Below are 18,885 nucleotides of genomic sequence, written 5' to 3'. Positions count from 1 at the left end.
TACAATTGGCCGCCCAATGACATGGTGCCAGATCTCACACATGCACAGGAAGAACTGGAGCTGGAAATCTTTGAAATGTGTTAATTCCCAAAGTCTCTATATGATGTGGGTATCCCAGGAGGCAGCAGGATTCCCCCGACATTCACCCTTGCCTAATTGAGAAAAAAAAAATAGGCAGGACAAATATAAAAATACCTAAATACATAAAGTACATTTTTGATTAAAAAAACTGAGAAGGAGAAACATTTTATTGCCTCATTTATAGTAGGAGATCCATTTAGGACCTCCTTTAGAATTTTGGTAAACCACTGCAGTTTACTACACGTTTGATCGTGTTCCCAACCACTCCCATTCAATAGTATGGGAGTGTTCAGGAACTATTTGGAGCACATGTGATGGTGGTTTGAGATGCAGTTCCTGGACACGACATTTAGCATTTGGCTGTCCTTATGGCACCGGCCTCTTCCATTGTCTTGAATGAGTTGAATGTAGTTGCTCTGCAGTCTTCTGCAGAAAAAAGGACACATTTTGTGTGAAAGGCTGCAGGAAGGGCTGATCTGTTGTAGACATCAGTAAACACTGCACAGGCTTTAAAGCCATGTAAGAATCCAGAGGCAGATGAATCCTATCAAGCTTCACTTATAACTCAAATATTACTTTTGGATTGACTGGTCTTTTAAAACACGCACACCAAAGTAATGATCTGGGGTATGTTTTATGCTGGTGCATTGCTGCTTCTAATCAGCAGAGGGAGTTCTATATGAACCAAGCTTTAATTTTAGGTCTGGTACACACCATCTAATAATGGATTTGATTGTGTGACCCAAATCCAAATTTGCTTGTCCTAAAACCCCAAAACTCTGCACAGGTGTACAATATTCTGTCCATCAGATCTGATCATTTTATCGGATCATAAAGCAAAAAAATGTACCCATGTGTTCCAGCTGTTAATCACTCATATAATGTCTGCCCATTCTTTCTCAGTGCAGCAAAATTGATAAATCTCTGGCACTGTGTGGTGTAAGCATGAGGGAACAGGGTGTGGGAAGGTGGAAGTAGTAGAGAAAATAAACTGATACAATCTCAAGTGTTCCAAAACAGTTAGGATTCCTCCAAGCCGCCCTGTCTCCAGCTTTATTTACTACAATCAAAGGATGTTTGTGGCACTTTCCTCTCTAGGAGGCAACATAAATGGCGCAGACACATTTATCCCAATGAAGATGTATAGAGGAAGGAGGGGATTGTTTACACTCCACAAACAACACATTAGAAATCACATGAATTCCCCGGTCAAGTCTTTAAATATCTTAATGGAGATGCATGAGGTGATAGCAGGGCTGGTTAGGGAGTGTCACTCAGTGCAGGTAGAGGCTTCCATGGGCGACACTGACATGTGATACGGGATGAAACAAGTTGGATTGTCTGGGATACACAGGAAAGCTGCACTCCAGGGCATCTCCATAATGACTGTTGGACAGACCTAGGTATTGACCTACCTTCACATCCCAAGGAAGAATATATATCAACTTTACATTCAGGTATGGGCCATCATGAAGGCTCTTGGCTGTCTATGTGGTTTTTCTTCAAGTAATATAACCCTTTATCACCTCCTGGGTGTCACCATCTTTCAACCATTGCAGGTATTTCATATGTGAAGTTTCACGGGTCATGCATTGGTGACCCATCACTATGATTGAATATTGTACTAATAAAAGCCTTTTAGGTCCCCTCTACATAGAAACTTGTCTCTACTTTACATGGGAGAGAGCACTTAGGTCTACAACAATGGGAAAAGTGATTTGCATGGCTTCGGACTTACAAGTGACTTAGAAAAAAAAGTCCCTTATTATTGGACTGCTGAGGAAATAAATGGTATGATAGTATGCTGTCATCTTATATTGTGCCCCATCTTAAAAAGTACCTACAAAAACCTGTTACTAAATTTTGATGGAGCCATTGCTAGATCCTACTGCCTGTACATCACTGAATTCTTATGTTTGGGCTTGGAGAATGGATGCATTGCTGGACTCCTCATGGCTGGAAATGGGGAACGTTAAACGCCAAATAACCTTCATACAACTTACACATGTCATAGCTAAGCTAAATTTTCCTTTAATTTCCCATTTATAGGTCTTACACACATTTACCTAAATACCTTTCCCTCCCTCAAGATCATATCCCAGTATTTATTTGTTGCATTTTCAAATTGTTTGTGAAACAATAGTGTATGCAGCAAATCTATTGTGTGGCGCTAATAGCATAACTTGTCCTGTGATTGTCAATGTAATTTCAACAATCTCAAATACGACTGTCATTTCAAAAGTCATTGCCAATCATTGTTAATATATTTATATGTGCAGCTTTCATTCAAATATTAACTGGTGATCCAGCCATGGGTTTTCTTACTCTCCAGGTTTCTGAGTCTATTTTTGCTCCTTTTACCACTTATTACAAAACAATGATTTACTTTTGTTTCTATTAGGAAACATGAGAAACCCTGACAAATGAGGTATAGTAATTGCTGGAGGTACAAAGAGCTGCATGAGATGAGCAGCGACTGTGTATGTGTGTATGTATGTATGTGTGTATGTGTATACATGTATGTAAGTGTGTATACATGTATTGTATGTATATGTGTATGTATGTATGTAGGTATGTATGTCTGTGTGTATACTTGTATGTACTTGTGTATGAATGTATGTATATGTTTATGTATGTATGTATGTATATGTGTATGTATGTATGTATACATGTGTGTATGTATGTCTGTGTATATGTATGTATGTATGTATACATGTGTGTATGTATGTATGTATGTGTGTATGTATGTATGTATGTGTGTGTATATACTTGTATGTACTTGTGTATGAATGTATGTATATGTTTATTATGTATGTATACATGTGTGTATGTATGTTTGTATGTGTGTATGTATGTATGTATGTATGTGTGTATACATGTGTGTATGTATGTATGTAGGTATGTATGTGTGTGTATACTTGTATGTACTTGTGTATGTATGTATGAATATGTTTATGTATGTATGTATATATGTATGTATATGTGTATGTATGTATGTATGTGTGTGTGTGTGTATGTATAAATCTATGTGTGTATGTATGTGTGTATAAATGTATGTGTGTATACATGTATGTATGTGAAAGCATGTATGAGGAGCTTTTATAAATCAGGTCCAATGTTACTTCTGCAATAAATTAAATTTACCTGCCTAATCACTGATTTTTTTTTATATATATATATGACTTCTTTGGGGTTCAGGATCCTCAGTCACCTTGATTCACCAGGTGTGAATGACATTACTCCCATGACTATGAGTATGCCGAGACACCCAGCTGTGTACGCTAAGTTGCTCATGCATAGCTCAATGTACATTACAGAAAATAATTGCAAACAGGAAGGTATAACTTTCTTTATTGCAGAAGGGTCATCACCTGTCTTGTAGATATGAATCTGTCTGCTCCCAGTTTTTACATTTTTTAATGTTGTTTCACTTTAGGTTAATAAACAGGTGAAACTCAGGAAATCTGCATAGAAAGTGTAGCAAGCAAGTTAATTCCCTCTAAATAATCCCCATTGACTTCCCACTGATTATTAGACATTGTTATCTAATTCAGCTGGTAAACCATTGTGCAGCCCTGTAGAATGTAGTACACAATGGCGGATTGTGTTACCCAGAAAGTATGGTAATTGGAGGCCATTAGCTGTACTGAGTATTGTATCCATTTATAACTAGTCAGCTGATTATCTTCTGGAATCATATAGAAGTGCTGTGTTTACTGGGAAACTACAAGTCCTATCATGCAGAAGCTGGGATTTGTTATTCTCTGAGTGATAATAGCATTAACTTAATAACTCAACTTGCTGCTTTTTAGTATAATAATTATATGAAAGCATTTTATATCTTAAGTGCAAGAAGAAGAACCTGTGAATCTTGGCTGGGATCTGATAACTTTCTGTGCTATCTGCCTGTGCTGTACCCCTTTTATTATAACATAACATTGTTTCTGAGAACTACATAACCCCCTCTGTTATAAAGAGGAGGGAGGTTTCTGCAGTTCTGTCTTATGCTGCTGCTTCATAGTTTTTTTGCAATAAGGGAGCGTGAGAAATAATTGTGACACCAGGTAATAATATACTAAGACTGGTAATCTACAATATATTACATCTTTGCTCTAGGGCAGTGTTTCTCAACCAGGGTTTCATGGAACTCTAGGGTTCCTCCAAAAGTTGCTAGGGGTTCTATGAACAATAAGCATTTTGTCCTGCACAGTGAGTTCAGCTGCTCTCAGCCCACTGGATACTCTACCTGTTCCAACTTAACCACCTCCCCGCCAATTCTTAGTGTACCTGTTGTTTAAACAGTCTGTGCACATCCCCTGAAGAAGCCGGTCAGCGAAACGCATCGGGTTAAGAGACATTCTTTGATAATCGCTCAGGGATCTCTAATGTCTACATATTCAATCTTATACCCTATGACATTATTATGAAAGACCACAACTAAATTGATTGTATAATGTCAATATATATAATATAATATATATACTATCATAGCTTTCTTCCTAATATATCAGGATGGTTGCTCTGTTTGCTGCTTCCGGTTTCACAAATCATAACAATCTGTTTTGCTTAAATGATCCTGACAAGAGCTGGATCATCCATCAAGAAACCTACGCTATAATATTTGGGCAACGGTGCCAACCTTTCGGACCTCATGGACCATTAAATTCATAATTTTAAATCCCGCAGACCATTATTATGAATTTTTTAAAAAAGATAAACACATATTAAACACCATTAGTAAGATAATGATCTTCCTAATGGTGCCAGGCAAGAACTGTGCAGGCTCTGATTCATTGATCAGCTTAGTATTACTAAGTATTACAATTGTTACTATTATCATTAGTTGCATTATGTTTGGTATTACTAAAGAAATGCAGAATATTTGTTTGTTTTTTCTCACACATTATGGGTTTATTTCATTCAAATCTAAGACCAAAGAGGAAATAATAGCATCAAAGTCAAACTATTTGATGCCATTAAATATAACAGTTAAAGAAAATACACAGTTAGGTCATACTTACCTAAAAGATCATCTGAGAAATAAACAAATAAAATAAAACAGTAGGAGGAGAATCGGTATTCACAGAGCGGGGTGATTGTTGTAATGGTGGAAACAATACTGAAGCGTACGGCTTGGCAACGGTTGCCTGATACAACTTAACACTACACTGACGTCATGCTGCGCCTCCCTTGTTTTTCGGTCTCTAGTGCAATTCGTGAATTTAGTGCAATTAAAAGGCAAAATTTGTCATTCATAATATAAGAATTTATTGGAATATTAATTTTGTTTTATTATAAAATAAAACATAAAAATTGCAAATAATGTCCAAATTTTTCTGTGGACCACCAACATTTTCTCGCAATCCACCGGTGGTCCACTGGTTGGCATCCACTGATCTAGGGCCTGGTGGGTGTCCAGGAGCCCAGCTATAACCTCCCCACTTCACCACTGCAATTGATCACAATGGAGAACACATTTGTAGGAAGTTGGTGGGCCATACCAATAAAAATAAAGGGTTCCTATTGAAATCCTGTTTCTATTAAATCCTGGGAAATCCTAATAATGTCCATCAAATGAGGGGAGTCCAAGCTTCTTCCATCTCTAGAGGCTCATCCTAGTTGTCTCTGATTTGGGTCAAATTACAAAAATTGAGACAAAAGTAGAACAGTGGATCAAACCATCCAGAGACCAAAGTCACCAGATACAGGATTCATGTCTTATTGTAAAAGCACAACACAACACAGGTTTTAGAAAAGTTGTGGGTAATACACATAATTACAAAGTCGTACAAAAAGAAGAGGGGGCATGATAATAGTGACCGCTGCACTACACCCCTGGTAATACAGAGGTTTTTCCTGGGGTATCATAGTGACCAGTCCTCAATGAATCTAAGGCTGCATACACACGTGCAATAATTGTTGGAAGGAATCTTTCACGATCCTTTCCAACAACAAAAGACTGGAAGATGCATGAACAAGTGCTGTACATACAGTGTCATTCTGCTCTATGAAGAGGGGAAAACGACGGAGCGGCACCCCGCTGCACTCTCTTTCCCTTCACTTCCATTACGATCGTCCATCGTCCGTGGATCTGTCAGGGCGGTCGTTCAGACATGGACACATGCCAGATTCTTGTCCGCCTTGGGTCGATTTTTGGACTAGAACCCTTGCACGTGTGTGCCCAGCCTAATTCTTGCTGTAGTCCTTATCACCCCCTATGAATTAAACACCTGCATTGCCTATTAGCACCCATTTAGATTGAGATCTCCATTGGACAGTTGAGGAAGGAATAGCAGAATCCGATTGGTGGCTGTAGAGGAATATGGACAGTTCCTATAAACAAAGGCTACTGTTGTCATTTCATCCCCAGGGTAAACACAAAGAGCTGTGAGTTGTCTGATCAGAACACACATACATGTATATTATATCCATCAGCCAGCATTGGAATAATCCCCATTGCTGGCAGGATTTGCATGATATGAGAGGATATGAAATCCCAGAACAGCTGGATCCATACTCTGATTTGGGGCCTTTTGGAGGCCTCTTTCCTGTCCCTTCCCCCCTCTGTCACTGCAGCAAATTGCTAGACATGTTGCAATAATGACCTGGCATTGAGACTGGCAGCCTCCTGCTGAAAGAACTAGCCAGGACATTGCATGTCCCCCTAATCAGCCTCCTCCACCCCTTCTCTCCCTCTGCCTTCTTTCTGCACTCCCAAACTAAACACATTATCCATCCCTCTGTTAACCAGAATGCTTAATAATAACCTTGGTTTGGGAATCAATGGGGGATATAGAGGAACGTCAATCTAGGTTCTTTGGAGGGTTTTGTTAGTGCTAAGGACCTCGCCTTGCTAGCACACACCTTTTGTTCCTGAATCCAATAAAAAGCTATTCTTCCCACCTTCCTAGCAGCTCTGACCGTTCCCTTTCACTGCAGCCGCTCTGAGACTTGTTCCCTCTCCCCCATTCACACTCCCTGGCACGCTAACAATCGGTCTGAGTGTGGCAGCTCTGCCCTTTCCTTGTAGCCCCTGCAAGACATTTTACTACATGACAAGAGACACACAAAACCAGGAGCTGGGGAGAGCTGAGAGCCACAGGGGGAGAGATGGAGAAAGGAACAGACACAGGAATGACAGGGAGGGAGAAAGGAAAGAAGACAGAAAAGGGGAAAAGAGGCAAGAGAGAGTGAGAACATGAAGAGAAGAAAAGAAAGGAAAAGAGAAAAAACATGGAGGAGACTAGAAAAACAGAAGAAGCAAGGAAGAGAGAGAAGGAGAAAGGAACAGACACAGAGGAATGAGAGAGGACAGGGAGGAAGAAAAGAGAGAAAAGGGGAAAAGAGGGAAAAATGAGGAGAAGAGGAAAAGAGAAAGGCAAAGAGAGAGGAAATGAGGAGGAGCCTAAAAAAAGTAAGAGAGAAAGTAGCAAGGAAGACAGAGAAGGAAAAAAAGAAAAAGACAGGAATGAAAGAGGAAAATGATGGAGAAAGAAAAGAAAGGAAAAAAGAGGAGAGAGAGTGAGAAAGAGATGAAAAAATGAAGAGGTGAAGTAAGAGAGAGAATGAAAAAGGATAAAAAGAGAAGAATGAGAGAGGACAGAGAGTGGGTGAGAAAGGAAATAAGAACAAAGAGAAACATAAATGAGAGGGGAAGGAAAAAGAAAGATGAAAAGCCAAGAGAAAATGAAGAGAAATGGATGGAGTAAAGGGGAGAAAAAAGAGAAAGAGGAGCAAAAGAGAAACAAGAGGGAAAAACAGAAAGAGATCAGAAAAAAAGGAGTTGCGAATGGAAAAGCAGAAAGTGGGAGAAAGGAAAAAACAAGAAAAAGCAGTGGGAGTTAAAGAGAAAGGAGAAAGAAAGAGAAATAAGGGGGGCAAAGAGAGGAAAAAGAAGCAAAAGGAAAGAGAGGACAGAAAGTGGAAGAAGGAGAGGTGAGGATGAGAAAAGAGAGGGAAATAGAGAGTGGAAAAAATAGAGAACAGCAAGAAATAAAAAGAAGAGAACAGCAAGAAATAAAAAGAAGAGAAGAGCATAAAATAGAAAGTAGTGGAGAGAAAAGAGTAAGAGTGGGTTAAATGGGAAGAAAGAAGTTGCATAAATGAAACAGAAAGTGAGTAATGTAAAATGAGGAAGAAATAAGAAAATAAGTGGTTAGGAAAGGAGTACATTACTGAGAGAGGTTATGATGAATTAAAAGGGGGTTCACATAGGCCTATAATCAAACACATCAGTCTAAAGCAGCCAAAACAAGCCAATGTCATTTCATATCTATGAGTAATTTCAAAAAGTAACCCTAGGAGGTATTTGGTTTTGCTTCCAATTCCCAATTAGTTTCTGCTGACCTTTCATTTTTCACTCTCCTGAACTTGATTGGATAGTTGAGCTAACCAGTGGCGAGATAAAATTATTGTTTTAGTAAACCAGTCTGTGGAGATGGTGTGAATGTGATAGGAAATGAGAGAGATAAGGGAGAAGAATTGAAGAAAGGAAAGAGTAAGGAGAGAGGAGTATGGACAGAGAGAGATGAGCATGGAGAGAGAGGGTGATAAAAGGGAAAATAAAGGGGTCAATGGCAAGGGAATGAGAGACATAAAAAGACATTTTGAGCAAAAGAGGAGTGAAGTAAGACAAAATGAGAGATTGGGTGGAGTGGAACCAGAAATGGGGAAACAGAAGCAGGAAGAGAGAGTACTGTTGAGAGCAAGAGATAGAAGATAATACAAAAAAGAGGGGCAAAGGAAGAGAGAAAGGATTGTGATAACACAAAATGATTGGGGAATAGAAGCAAAGGGAGAGAGATAAATGAGGAAAGAGTGATAGATAGAGAAAGAAGCATAGTGAGAGTGAGAAAGAGAGAGAGATAAAAGTGTGAAGAGTTATTAAGGAAGGGATGAGAACGAGATGTAGAGATAGGAATAAAAAGGGGCTGTAACACAAAGTTTTTAAGTATCAGAAATATAGAGGAGTGAATAGAGAGAAAGCAAAACAGAGAAACGGAGTACAGAAGAAAAGATTAGTGGAAGAGGGGCAACTATAGAACCAGAAAGGTTAAACCAAAGTGTTACTTTAGAGATAACAGGATTGATTGAATTATACATTAAATTATGTGAATATTCACTTTCCTTATTACTCACAAATAAATCCTCTTTCCCTACTTTCCTCTGCATATGACTATGTAATAAGAGTGAATTTTTGTATATTATATAGTGTGATGATTCTTCTCTAGTAAATCAGTAGACGTATCCATAGACTCCACTCTGAAATCAGCTGAATTCTACAATTCACACATTTTTCCATAAACACAGATTTATAAAATGAATGAACATTCACGGAATAAAAAAGGTTCTATCCAAGAAAATAAAAGAACAGAGGAATGAAACTTTCAAAAAGTTGGCCTTTAAATGACTTGGGGGCTGTTAATATCTCATCAACTTTTGTCCTATTTGTATCCTAATAAACTTCCAAAAAAGAAGAGAGGATGAGAGACAAAGAAGACTGGGAACCCACAAACATTCAGTGGGGTCTAAGGCTTTCCTCCTCAGATGTTACACCACTTTATTTTACAAAATATAAAGTATTATGTAGTAATATCAGAATATTGTGTTATGTATGTCATTGTGTAGTCACAGCAGTGACCACAACCCCAATTTCATGTGATTACACCCCACACATAAATCCAGCCAATCCCTGCCCCTGTGTGTATTGTATATTCAGTCTAATCATGATATTCCCCAGGTCACCAGCAAATATTCATTAAATTAATCATCTGTAATATTCTAAGAAAAGCAAAACACAATCTGCATCATTGATACACCACTGAGAGGTTTCATATTGCACCTTGGTTTTATTCAGTTTTTAGTGCATTTGTGTATTTTCTTTTTTTTACAGAAATGATTTATTTTCCTATAATATGCCCATAAAAGTAAAAGGTGCTATGTACAAATAATAGTTTAAAAGATTTGTCATTTTTTTTTACAGTGAGTTTTTGTTCCACTTAATGATAGAGAAATAGGAGAGGAAATACTGTATAACAGCGGTAATAAGCAATGGGAGCGCTTATACACTGATAAATATGGTTTTCAGCAACACATATACAAGGGATGAAATGATCAGTATTGGTATTAAATAGATGGGGAGAGGTGAGAATATGGGGGGGGGGGTGATTGAGGGTTTAAAGTGGCCACACTGGTCAGATATTGATCTTATAGATAATAAAAAGCAATCCATTCATATAATATAGATAGGAGTTCTTTAATTGCATTTATTTTAATGCATATTTTTATGCATTGGTGCATTTTTGCATAGATAATAATGCACAATGTTCCAAAATAGGGAAATCATAAAAGCATGTGTGATTATCATGATCATAAAGATGTGATTGGATAATGAATGGATTTCTTTTTTTTTTTTCATCTGCATCCGATCAAAATCTCATGTGTGTGTCTTCCCCACAGGCTGAACTCTTCCTCTCAAAGTTTTACTGACATCTGAAATGTGCTGATCATAGCTCTATGAGTTTCCAATACTCATCCCATGCCAGTAGACTCACCGGCTAGGTGTGGGGTACAGGATGCAGCATGCTGGGATCTGTAGTCCAGCAGCAGCTGTAGAGTGCTATAAATAGGTCATACACTGACAGCTAGCACCTTTGAATCGGTTGGATGGACACCAGCCTGAGACAGAATACAAATGCCAGAAAAGATGACAATTCCCAGGCTTACTGTCATTTGCCCTGTCAGCAGGGATCTAATGGGGTAAAGGCCTCCTTTGGTGATCACGAGGTTTAATAAGGGTAGGGTCTATTACAGTGGCATCACCCAGTTTATAAGAGTTGGCGATAATACCTCCATGTCCTCCTGGTGATCTGTCTTCCATTGCCAAAGTGTCACAATGTCTGACAGCACAGACCACCGAGCCATAAAGCCCCCCAGATCCTGCGACCATAGGCTGCTGCCTCTGCCGCCCGACCACATTCTTATGTCCAATAGAGAAGTCCTCTGACAATCCTACCAAGCTCTGATCCCTTGTAAAGTCCCCTGGCAGGTGGGCACTGAAGAGCCTGTGTGGTTTTGGGCTTGTGTGGTATTGCCCAGCTGGCTTAGGTTGCCCATGTTGACAAAGGGGTTAGTCCCTGCGTTGTGCTGGATAGGGGGGATCCCAGAGTAGCTGCAGCTGTAGTTGGTGTTGTAGGAAGGGCTGTTGTTGTAGCTGTAGGCTGGGTAACTGTTATAGGTATAAGGGCTGGCAGCTACATTGTAGGCGCTGTTGTAACCCTGACTGCCTGCAATGCAGGGCTTTCCATCCCGGACCAGCACTGGCACTGCCACCCTCCTAGGTGGGGGGGGATGGTGGGTGCCCATCTCCAGGGACTTGTCCTGCCTCTGCCTCTTGCACTTATATCTCCTGTTCTGGAACCAGATCTTCACCTGGGTGGAGGTAAGCTTCAAGCTATTGGCCAGGTGTTCCCTCTCTGGGGCAGACAGGTATCTCTGCTGCTTAAATCTTCTCTCCAACTCAAAAACCTGAGCCTGGGAGAAGAGAACCCGGGGCTTTCTGCGGCTGCGCTGCTTGGGTCTCTCCGACTCGTCCGACTTCTCCTCCGCATGGGGGGACTTCAAGTAACAGGCCTCTGTACAGGGAGGACACCATATTACCACCAATACAATCCACATCACAATGTAATACAGAGAAAACAAGATACTATACATTCATTCAGATATTCTAATAGACCCAAAATAATCATTTCTCTATTTATATTTCAAAGAAGCGAAAAGATTGAAAAAAAAGAATCTCCTAAAAATTCTGATAGCAGGAAAGTTGTCTTTAAAAAAGTTGAAAAAAAAACCGCTGTGCTGTGTTCTATAAGATGCAAATATCCATAAATAAAGCAAAAAGCAATGTTCAATAATGCAACAGAATTTTCGCAATTGTTAGTGTGAATATCAGGAAAAGACCTGAGTGAGGTTATTGGAGAATAAAGTATACGTATATGGTTCCTGGATTTTCCTTTGGATTAGTTCTGTTTCACTATGTTTATGCTTTATGCTTCTATGGTACTCCGCATATACTTTATATGTTATATGCTGCTTACTCTTCTTCTATATACTACTTATACTTTATGTTTTCATTATATGCTGCTTACTTTTTTCTATTTCTATTATTTGATATTTATACTTTACAATACTAATATATGCTATTTTGCGTCTCTTTTAGCTTATGCTTGTTTCTAATAAATTATACTTTTACTGTGTATTTCTGTTATATACTGCTTCGACTTTATGTTTTTATTATATACTGTTTGTACTTTATGTTTTTATTATATACTACTTATACTTTATGTTTCTGTTATATACTGCTTCTACTTTATGTGCTCTATTTATAAAATATAGAATTTGACATTCCTCAAACATTCTTTGGTGGGATTCAATTATTGCCATTGATACACATGGACCTAGAAGATTCCCACCAGGGAATGTTTAAGGAAATGTCTAATTATTTGTTTTATAAACAGAGTCCTATATGTTTATTATATTCTGCTTGTACTTCATGCTTTTATTATATACTGCTTATTCTTTATTTGTCTCTTCTATACTGCTTATACTTTATATTTTGTTTTGTTTTTTAATGCTTATTCTTTATGTGCCTATTTAATGATACTCATACTTTACATTTCCGGAATATACTGCTTATGTTTTATGTTTCTATTATATGCTGCGTATACTTTATTTATCTATTACATGTTACTTTTATTTTATGTTTCTATTATATGATACTCATACTTTGTGTCTACTACCGTATATGCTGGTAGCGATTATTTTTGTGAGCTCTATATTTATATTTCACTTGCAATTCTTTCTGGTAACAAATTGGCTATTTACTGTGTGTAAAAGTACAAATTCCTCTATTTTCAAACTACAAAAATTCCTATAACTTTTGGATTTATGTAAGTGTAGATGTTTCCTAGTTAAGGGGTTATTTGTTGTCTGTTTAACACGATGGATAATGTGGATTGTGGTTGTGTGAGATATCTGTTATTGTTGTTCTTCTTCTTATTATTTATTTCTATATTAATATTATTGCAATGTTCTATATTTTGTTTTGCTCTGTGTTATAAATAATACTATTAATGCTGTCACTGTTGTTACTATTAATCTCATGTTATTACTATATACGACTACTGGGTAGTTCCTAAGTATCATATATTTAAATCTATTTATTTAGTTATTAAAAACACAAACTTAATATATCTATGTGTGTGCTGCTTCTGCTATTGAAATGTTACTGTTGTTTTGTATAATTTATTCACAATAATGCTGCGAACACAATATTGCTAATGCTTTGTTGTAATATAATTATTATTGTTGCTCTGTATTAGTATATTCTATATTACTACTGCTGTTGCTAGTAGTACATTGTTGCTCCTGTTTAATTGTAGTTGTTATTGATGTTCTGAATTATTATTATTATTATTGTTTTGTTATTATATAACTACTTTTAGTAATATTAGCAAACTCTTGTTGTTCTTTTATTAATGGGATTACTACTTATATTTTGTTGTTTAATTGTTTTAGTTGTTTTGTAGCCCTATTATTATCTTTATCATAATGATATATTAGTAGTAGTACAATGTTGCTGTTATTTTGCATTGTTTTATTTGTTGTTGTTTTGTATTTTTTATCGTTTTATAATTATCAGCACTGCTATGTTGCTGTTGTTTTGTTTAAATAAATATTATTGTTGTTTTGTATCATTTCTGTTGTCAATGAAATATCGTTGCTATTACTATGTTGCAGTTGTTTTGATTTATCTGCGTTTGTTAGGTATGATAATTTATCATGACCACTGAGATTATGTTGCTCCTTTGTGTTACTATATTGTAGCTGTTTAGTATTATTTTGTTGTTAGTTTTATGTTGCGGTTGTTTTGTGTTGTTACAATTGTTGCTGTTTTGTATTCCTATCATTTTGATAATGATTGTTGCTATTTTTTTGTTATTATGTATAGTTGTAAAGATTCTGAGATGTACTCACTGTGGCTGGGATCTACCAGCGAGTCCTCATCCTCGTCCTCCTCTTCTTCTTTGGGGTTACAGGGGTCTCTGAGGGCATTGTGCACATACCTGTCAGTAGTGATGCCCACCTCCCCATGGCCCTCAGCAGCCCCTATAGAGTTCAGGTAGGTGAGTTTGTCTTCCCCCTCTGTATAGGCAGCTCTGTCTCCTGCTGCCAGCATACATGAAGCCTGATGGAAGTCCACAACCTCCAGATCTTGTGCCAGGTGTGCCCTGGGCTGCTGCTGCTGTTGGCACTGGGGCTCCCGGTTGAGGATATCTTTCACAGAGAAAGGTGTGGAAGTGACTGGGCTTGGTAACATCATCAGAACAACTTGATTGCAAGTCCAAATAATCAATAAATCGTGCTGAGGGAGGGGGGAGCAGAGCTGCCCTCAGCCTGGGAATGTGAAGCTCCTGTAATGAAGGGAAAGCCTTATGATAAACGATGTGAATGGCTCTGCTGCTGTCTACAGAGCCTCCATTAGCCTGGCTCTGGTGCTCTGGGTTTTGTTACAAGCAGAGCTGGGAATAGCTGAAGGCTTGGGTCCTGCACAGGCCACGCCTCCTGTGACGTCACCTGATAGCTTGTCACCCACCCTTCCCTTTATTATAAAGAAGGGGAGGAGGATAGTGATTGGTCTATAGCCCCCCTAAGCCCCGCCCACAGGCACAGTTCCCCAGAAGTGGAAATAGAAGTGTGCAGGGAGAGGAAGGATCCTTGTATTCGGGTTACAGGAGATTCAGGCCTTTATTTAACCCTTTATAGGAAGGGGGAGGGTGGATGGGTGAGGAAAGGTTTTCTTAGCTACTTTATCCAGCACCCAGCCAAGTTAAACAAGGGAATCATTAGTAAGTAAGTGTTAGAGCACATTTCTTTGTGTTTTTATGATCTTATTATATTTGCATGACAAAGGAGTGTTTGACTGTGCAGGTGTAATGAGACAAATACACACAGCGATCTCCTTATTATGGCATTGGAGAGGAAGAATGGAGAGAAACATACAAAATCTCAGTATAAATGCAGAATAAATCAGTCCTGCTGATCTCATAGACTTCAGCAGACTCTTCCTATTCTCTGCAGACAGAAGAAACATTATATGGGGGCTTATCAGCATATGGAAATAAGCTCTGCATGGAAATCTCTGCTTGTTCCCTAATTGTGATCTGGGGTTTAGGACTGAATTATCTCTGTGTGATGGGTTTAAAATTATCTATGGGTAAATAAATAATATTGATACAAGGGGCATGGATTTCCCGCAAATAATCCGACAAAGAATAAAATGTATAGATTTCAAATATACCCGACATTTCTATTATATATATATATATATATATATATATATATATGCATACTATACTATACATACTATACTATACTATATATATAATGTCCTACATGAGATGCTTATTCATTATTGTTACAAATATATAAATATTACTAATATATATGATGTTCTACTTAAGATGAATATTATAAATATACATGTGATTCCCTTCACAGCTTCATATCAAACATTTATATTATCTTTTCTTTTTCTCTATATACAATATTGGAATAAAATGTTTTTTCTACATGAGCTTAATAATGCAAATATGTACATAAGAATGATTCTATCTGCATATATATGTAAGTTAATATACAATGTTCTACATGAGCTGCTGATTTAAAACCTTTACTTTATATTTTCTAAAACTAATAATTGTTCTATATGAGCTGATTACTACAAACAGAAATATTCTAATGTATCCGTCTGTATATACGTTTATGGAAATGTGATTACTTACATTAGCTGATAATATAAAACATTTATATTATAATTTCTATAACTCCATATATATCTATATATTATGCTCTCCATATCTATATGTACATTTTTATATACGAAATCTAACGTGAACTGCTTATTAGTATACATTGTAATATCTTTTTCTCTATGTGTGGGTATTATAACAGTATGTTATACGGCGGTGTATATTATAAGAGTATATACGCCCAACAAAAGATAGGTAATATTTATAGTTATATTGGACATAAGTACATGAAGTTACATTAGGGAAATAAACATACTAGAAATCAGCATAACCCAGATAAATAGTTGATTTATATATTAAACATATTATAAATATATTATTTAGAAAAATTATAGATCCATGAGACTGTATCTGTACATAAGCTAGAGTAATATAATCAGAAGTCAATTTATATTAATAAAACACACACATTTTTATTATGCATATATGTCAAAATAATACTACATTTATAATTATATATATATATATATATATATATCCTGTAATGCAGATATGACCCCAGTGTTGGTTTTCTAGTTATGCATACAGAGTTCAGTATAAATAAAAGATAGGACATGGTTTGAAGTAGGAACCTTTTCTGGTGGCCTGGAAGAATCAGCCCTCTATCTTTTAGGACTGGACCTTGTACATAGCACCCAGTCCTGGTATAAATGTTGGGAGCTTCTATTGCTCCCCTGAGATGGATCATGGATTGGTGCCACACACAACCGATTGTCTCCCATCAGATAAGAGACAGGGAGCTAATTGTTGTGTAATTAGAACACTCCCTGTATGCACAATGATGGCTATCTGATCTCTATACTATATAAACCTACTGTATCTGAGTATAGGAGATGTATGACCACATCGCAGCAATGGAATAAAGAACAAATCTTACATATATGTAACAAGTGGGAATAATTAAAAGAAAGGTATAATCATTATTAGTATTTTGTGAATAACATAAATAAGAAACACTCTCATTATAAGTCTATGATTGGGGGAATATACAATGGTAAAAACAGGTGAGATATTAAGGGCTGATTTACTACCAGAGCTGAAAATGTTCCCAGGATAATATTGATATGAATTCTCCAAAAATGTGCAGATTAAGTAAATAAAAAGGAAATTTGCATTTACATAATTGGGTAATTCAAGTGATTAGGTACACAGTTTTTTAGTAAATACTCCTTCCCATATTGCAGTTGCCATTCGGATTCATCTGTCATTGTAACTTTTCCTGGGAGCAATGTGGTTGCTATAGGTAATAGTTTGCTTTGACTTCATACAGTAGCCCCACGAGGCCCCTTAGATTTACAACAGTAGTTGGGGAAAAGATCTGTGCTGACCCCATTGTTGTGGCATCATCTATTAATGTGCCCAGTGCAGGTGCTGGAGAACTACATGTTTCTGCAAAGCCTGCTAGGACTGTCATCATGGCACCTTTCCTAGTGTGCCCTATCATGGATCTGCTCACTAGTTTATATAGAAGAATATTGCTGGCTTAAAATCCCATTACATATAATGAGGGCAGATCCCTGCTGTCAATCTCCTTGTATGCCTGCATGAACTCGCCTATTGCCCTCTGGCAGCCATTAAGTTAACTGTTAATAGGCCTAGCCATAATTTCCTGCATAATGATATCATTATAGAAGAGGCTGGATGGGGAAAAAGAAATTATTACAAGGCATGGCCATGGGGATACGTAATGGGGGGTAGTGATGACAGAGCAGCTACATGCCATCAGGGATGGGGAGACAGGGCAGGCTGGACATTGTAATTCTACAAGATATATTGTTCACCAAAATTAACCACAATAATATTGTTCACCACAATAAAATAACACAATTACAAAAATAACACAACATAGGGGGTTGATTTACTAAGGAAATAGAGACTGTTCAAAGTGATGGTAATTTAGCCCAACTCCAGTCCCTCTTTACTTTGTGGGATCCCCTATAATTGTTCTTTTTTTCTCATTTCTGGTACTGGGTGGTCTTTAATAATGCAGAGAGTGTATGGGCCTGTAGGGTGTAAGGGAATGTAGGGGCCATGGTGCTGATCCCTCAGAAAGTGGGTCTATGGCATCCTGCACTGGCAGGAACAAGGCTGAATGAAGCTGATTATCATTCTTCCTGGACAGAACTTGTGTTTGCCTGCCCCCAGAGTCCTAATTATGTGCCAGCAATTAAAAATTTTATCGGCATTTTGCCCCACATAGGGCACAGGTTGGGCAGATGTTCCCCTGACCTGTAAGTTAAGGCCCAGTTATAACTGTTGCTCCTCTTGCTGGTTACTGCTGGTTACTTTATGCACTAGATGTAATATATTTTTTTTACTAGTTTTACCTCTCATTCATCTGTTCTTATTCAGATATATATATATATCATTTACAGTGATATATATATATATCTGTGTAATATTAAAGTTTCTTTTGTAGGAGATATGTTTTGCACCAGGCCTTTATGATAAAGGTCCCTAGACAGGTATACCTATCATGGGCACCCAGGATAAAAGTCATTGAATTTCCAATTTTTTTTACAGTCACACGGCTATTTTTTTAGGATACAGGTCTCTAAATAGGAATATAATATACCAGGCACCCAGCTTTCCTGAGGATAAAGTCTCTAAATATCTATACCTCTGACAGGCACCCTTTGGGATAAAGGTTTCTAAATAAATATGTCTGATCTGCACCCAGTCTTCTTCAGAATATGATCATATATTGGTATACTTATGTTAGGTGCCCCATTTTATTCAGGATAGGGGTCTCAGATAGATATACTTCCATACCAAGACATACACCCTGCCTTCTTAGGATGAAATTCCCTAAATATGTATTCCTCTGACAACCACCTAGTTTTCAGTGGAATTCGGTCCCTAGATGAATATACCCCCAACAGGTACCCAGCCTTCTTAAACATAAAGAATCTCTAAACTGAGCACTTAGGCTGAT

General features: G+C 37.5%; 1 protein-coding gene across 1 annotated transcript; it reads right to left on the bottom strand.

The window, feature by feature from the left end:
- Window positions 1–9,909: 9,909 nt before the first annotated feature.
- On the bottom strand, window positions 9,910–14,668 carry NKX2-3 (NK2 homeobox 3). Its single transcript, XM_072424539.1, has 2 exons — window positions 14,116–14,668; window positions 9,910–11,714 (listed from the first exon to the last, which is right to left on the bottom strand). The coding sequence occupies exons 1-2, from the start codon at window positions 14,459–14,461 to the stop codon at window positions 11,092–11,094; spliced, it is 969 nt and encodes a 322-aa protein (XP_072280640.1). The 5' UTR covers window positions 14,462–14,668; the 3' UTR covers window positions 9,910–11,091.
- Between the last annotated feature and the right edge of the window lie 4,217 nt (window positions 14,669–18,885).

The sequence above is a fragment of the Pyxicephalus adspersus genome, chromosome 10 (genome assembly GCF_032062135.1).
Source record: "Pyxicephalus adspersus chromosome 10, UCB_Pads_2.0, whole genome shotgun sequence".
Taxonomy (NCBI): domain Eukaryota; kingdom Metazoa; phylum Chordata; class Amphibia; order Anura; family Pyxicephalidae; genus Pyxicephalus; species Pyxicephalus adspersus.
Note: the sequence above shows the minus strand (reverse complement) of the source record. Positions and strands in the feature narration are given on the sequence as shown.

Excerpts from the sequence above, each read along its gene's own strand:
- NKX2-3 (XM_072424539.1), bottom strand. The coding sequence starts at position 14,461 with ATGATGTTACCAAGCCCAGTCACTTCCACACCTTTCTCTGTGAAAGAT. Across the intron at positions 11,715-14,115 it reads GCTGGTAGATCCCAGCCACA|AGGCCTGTTACTTGAAGTCC; the intron begins GTGAGTACATCT and ends CTCCCTGTACAG.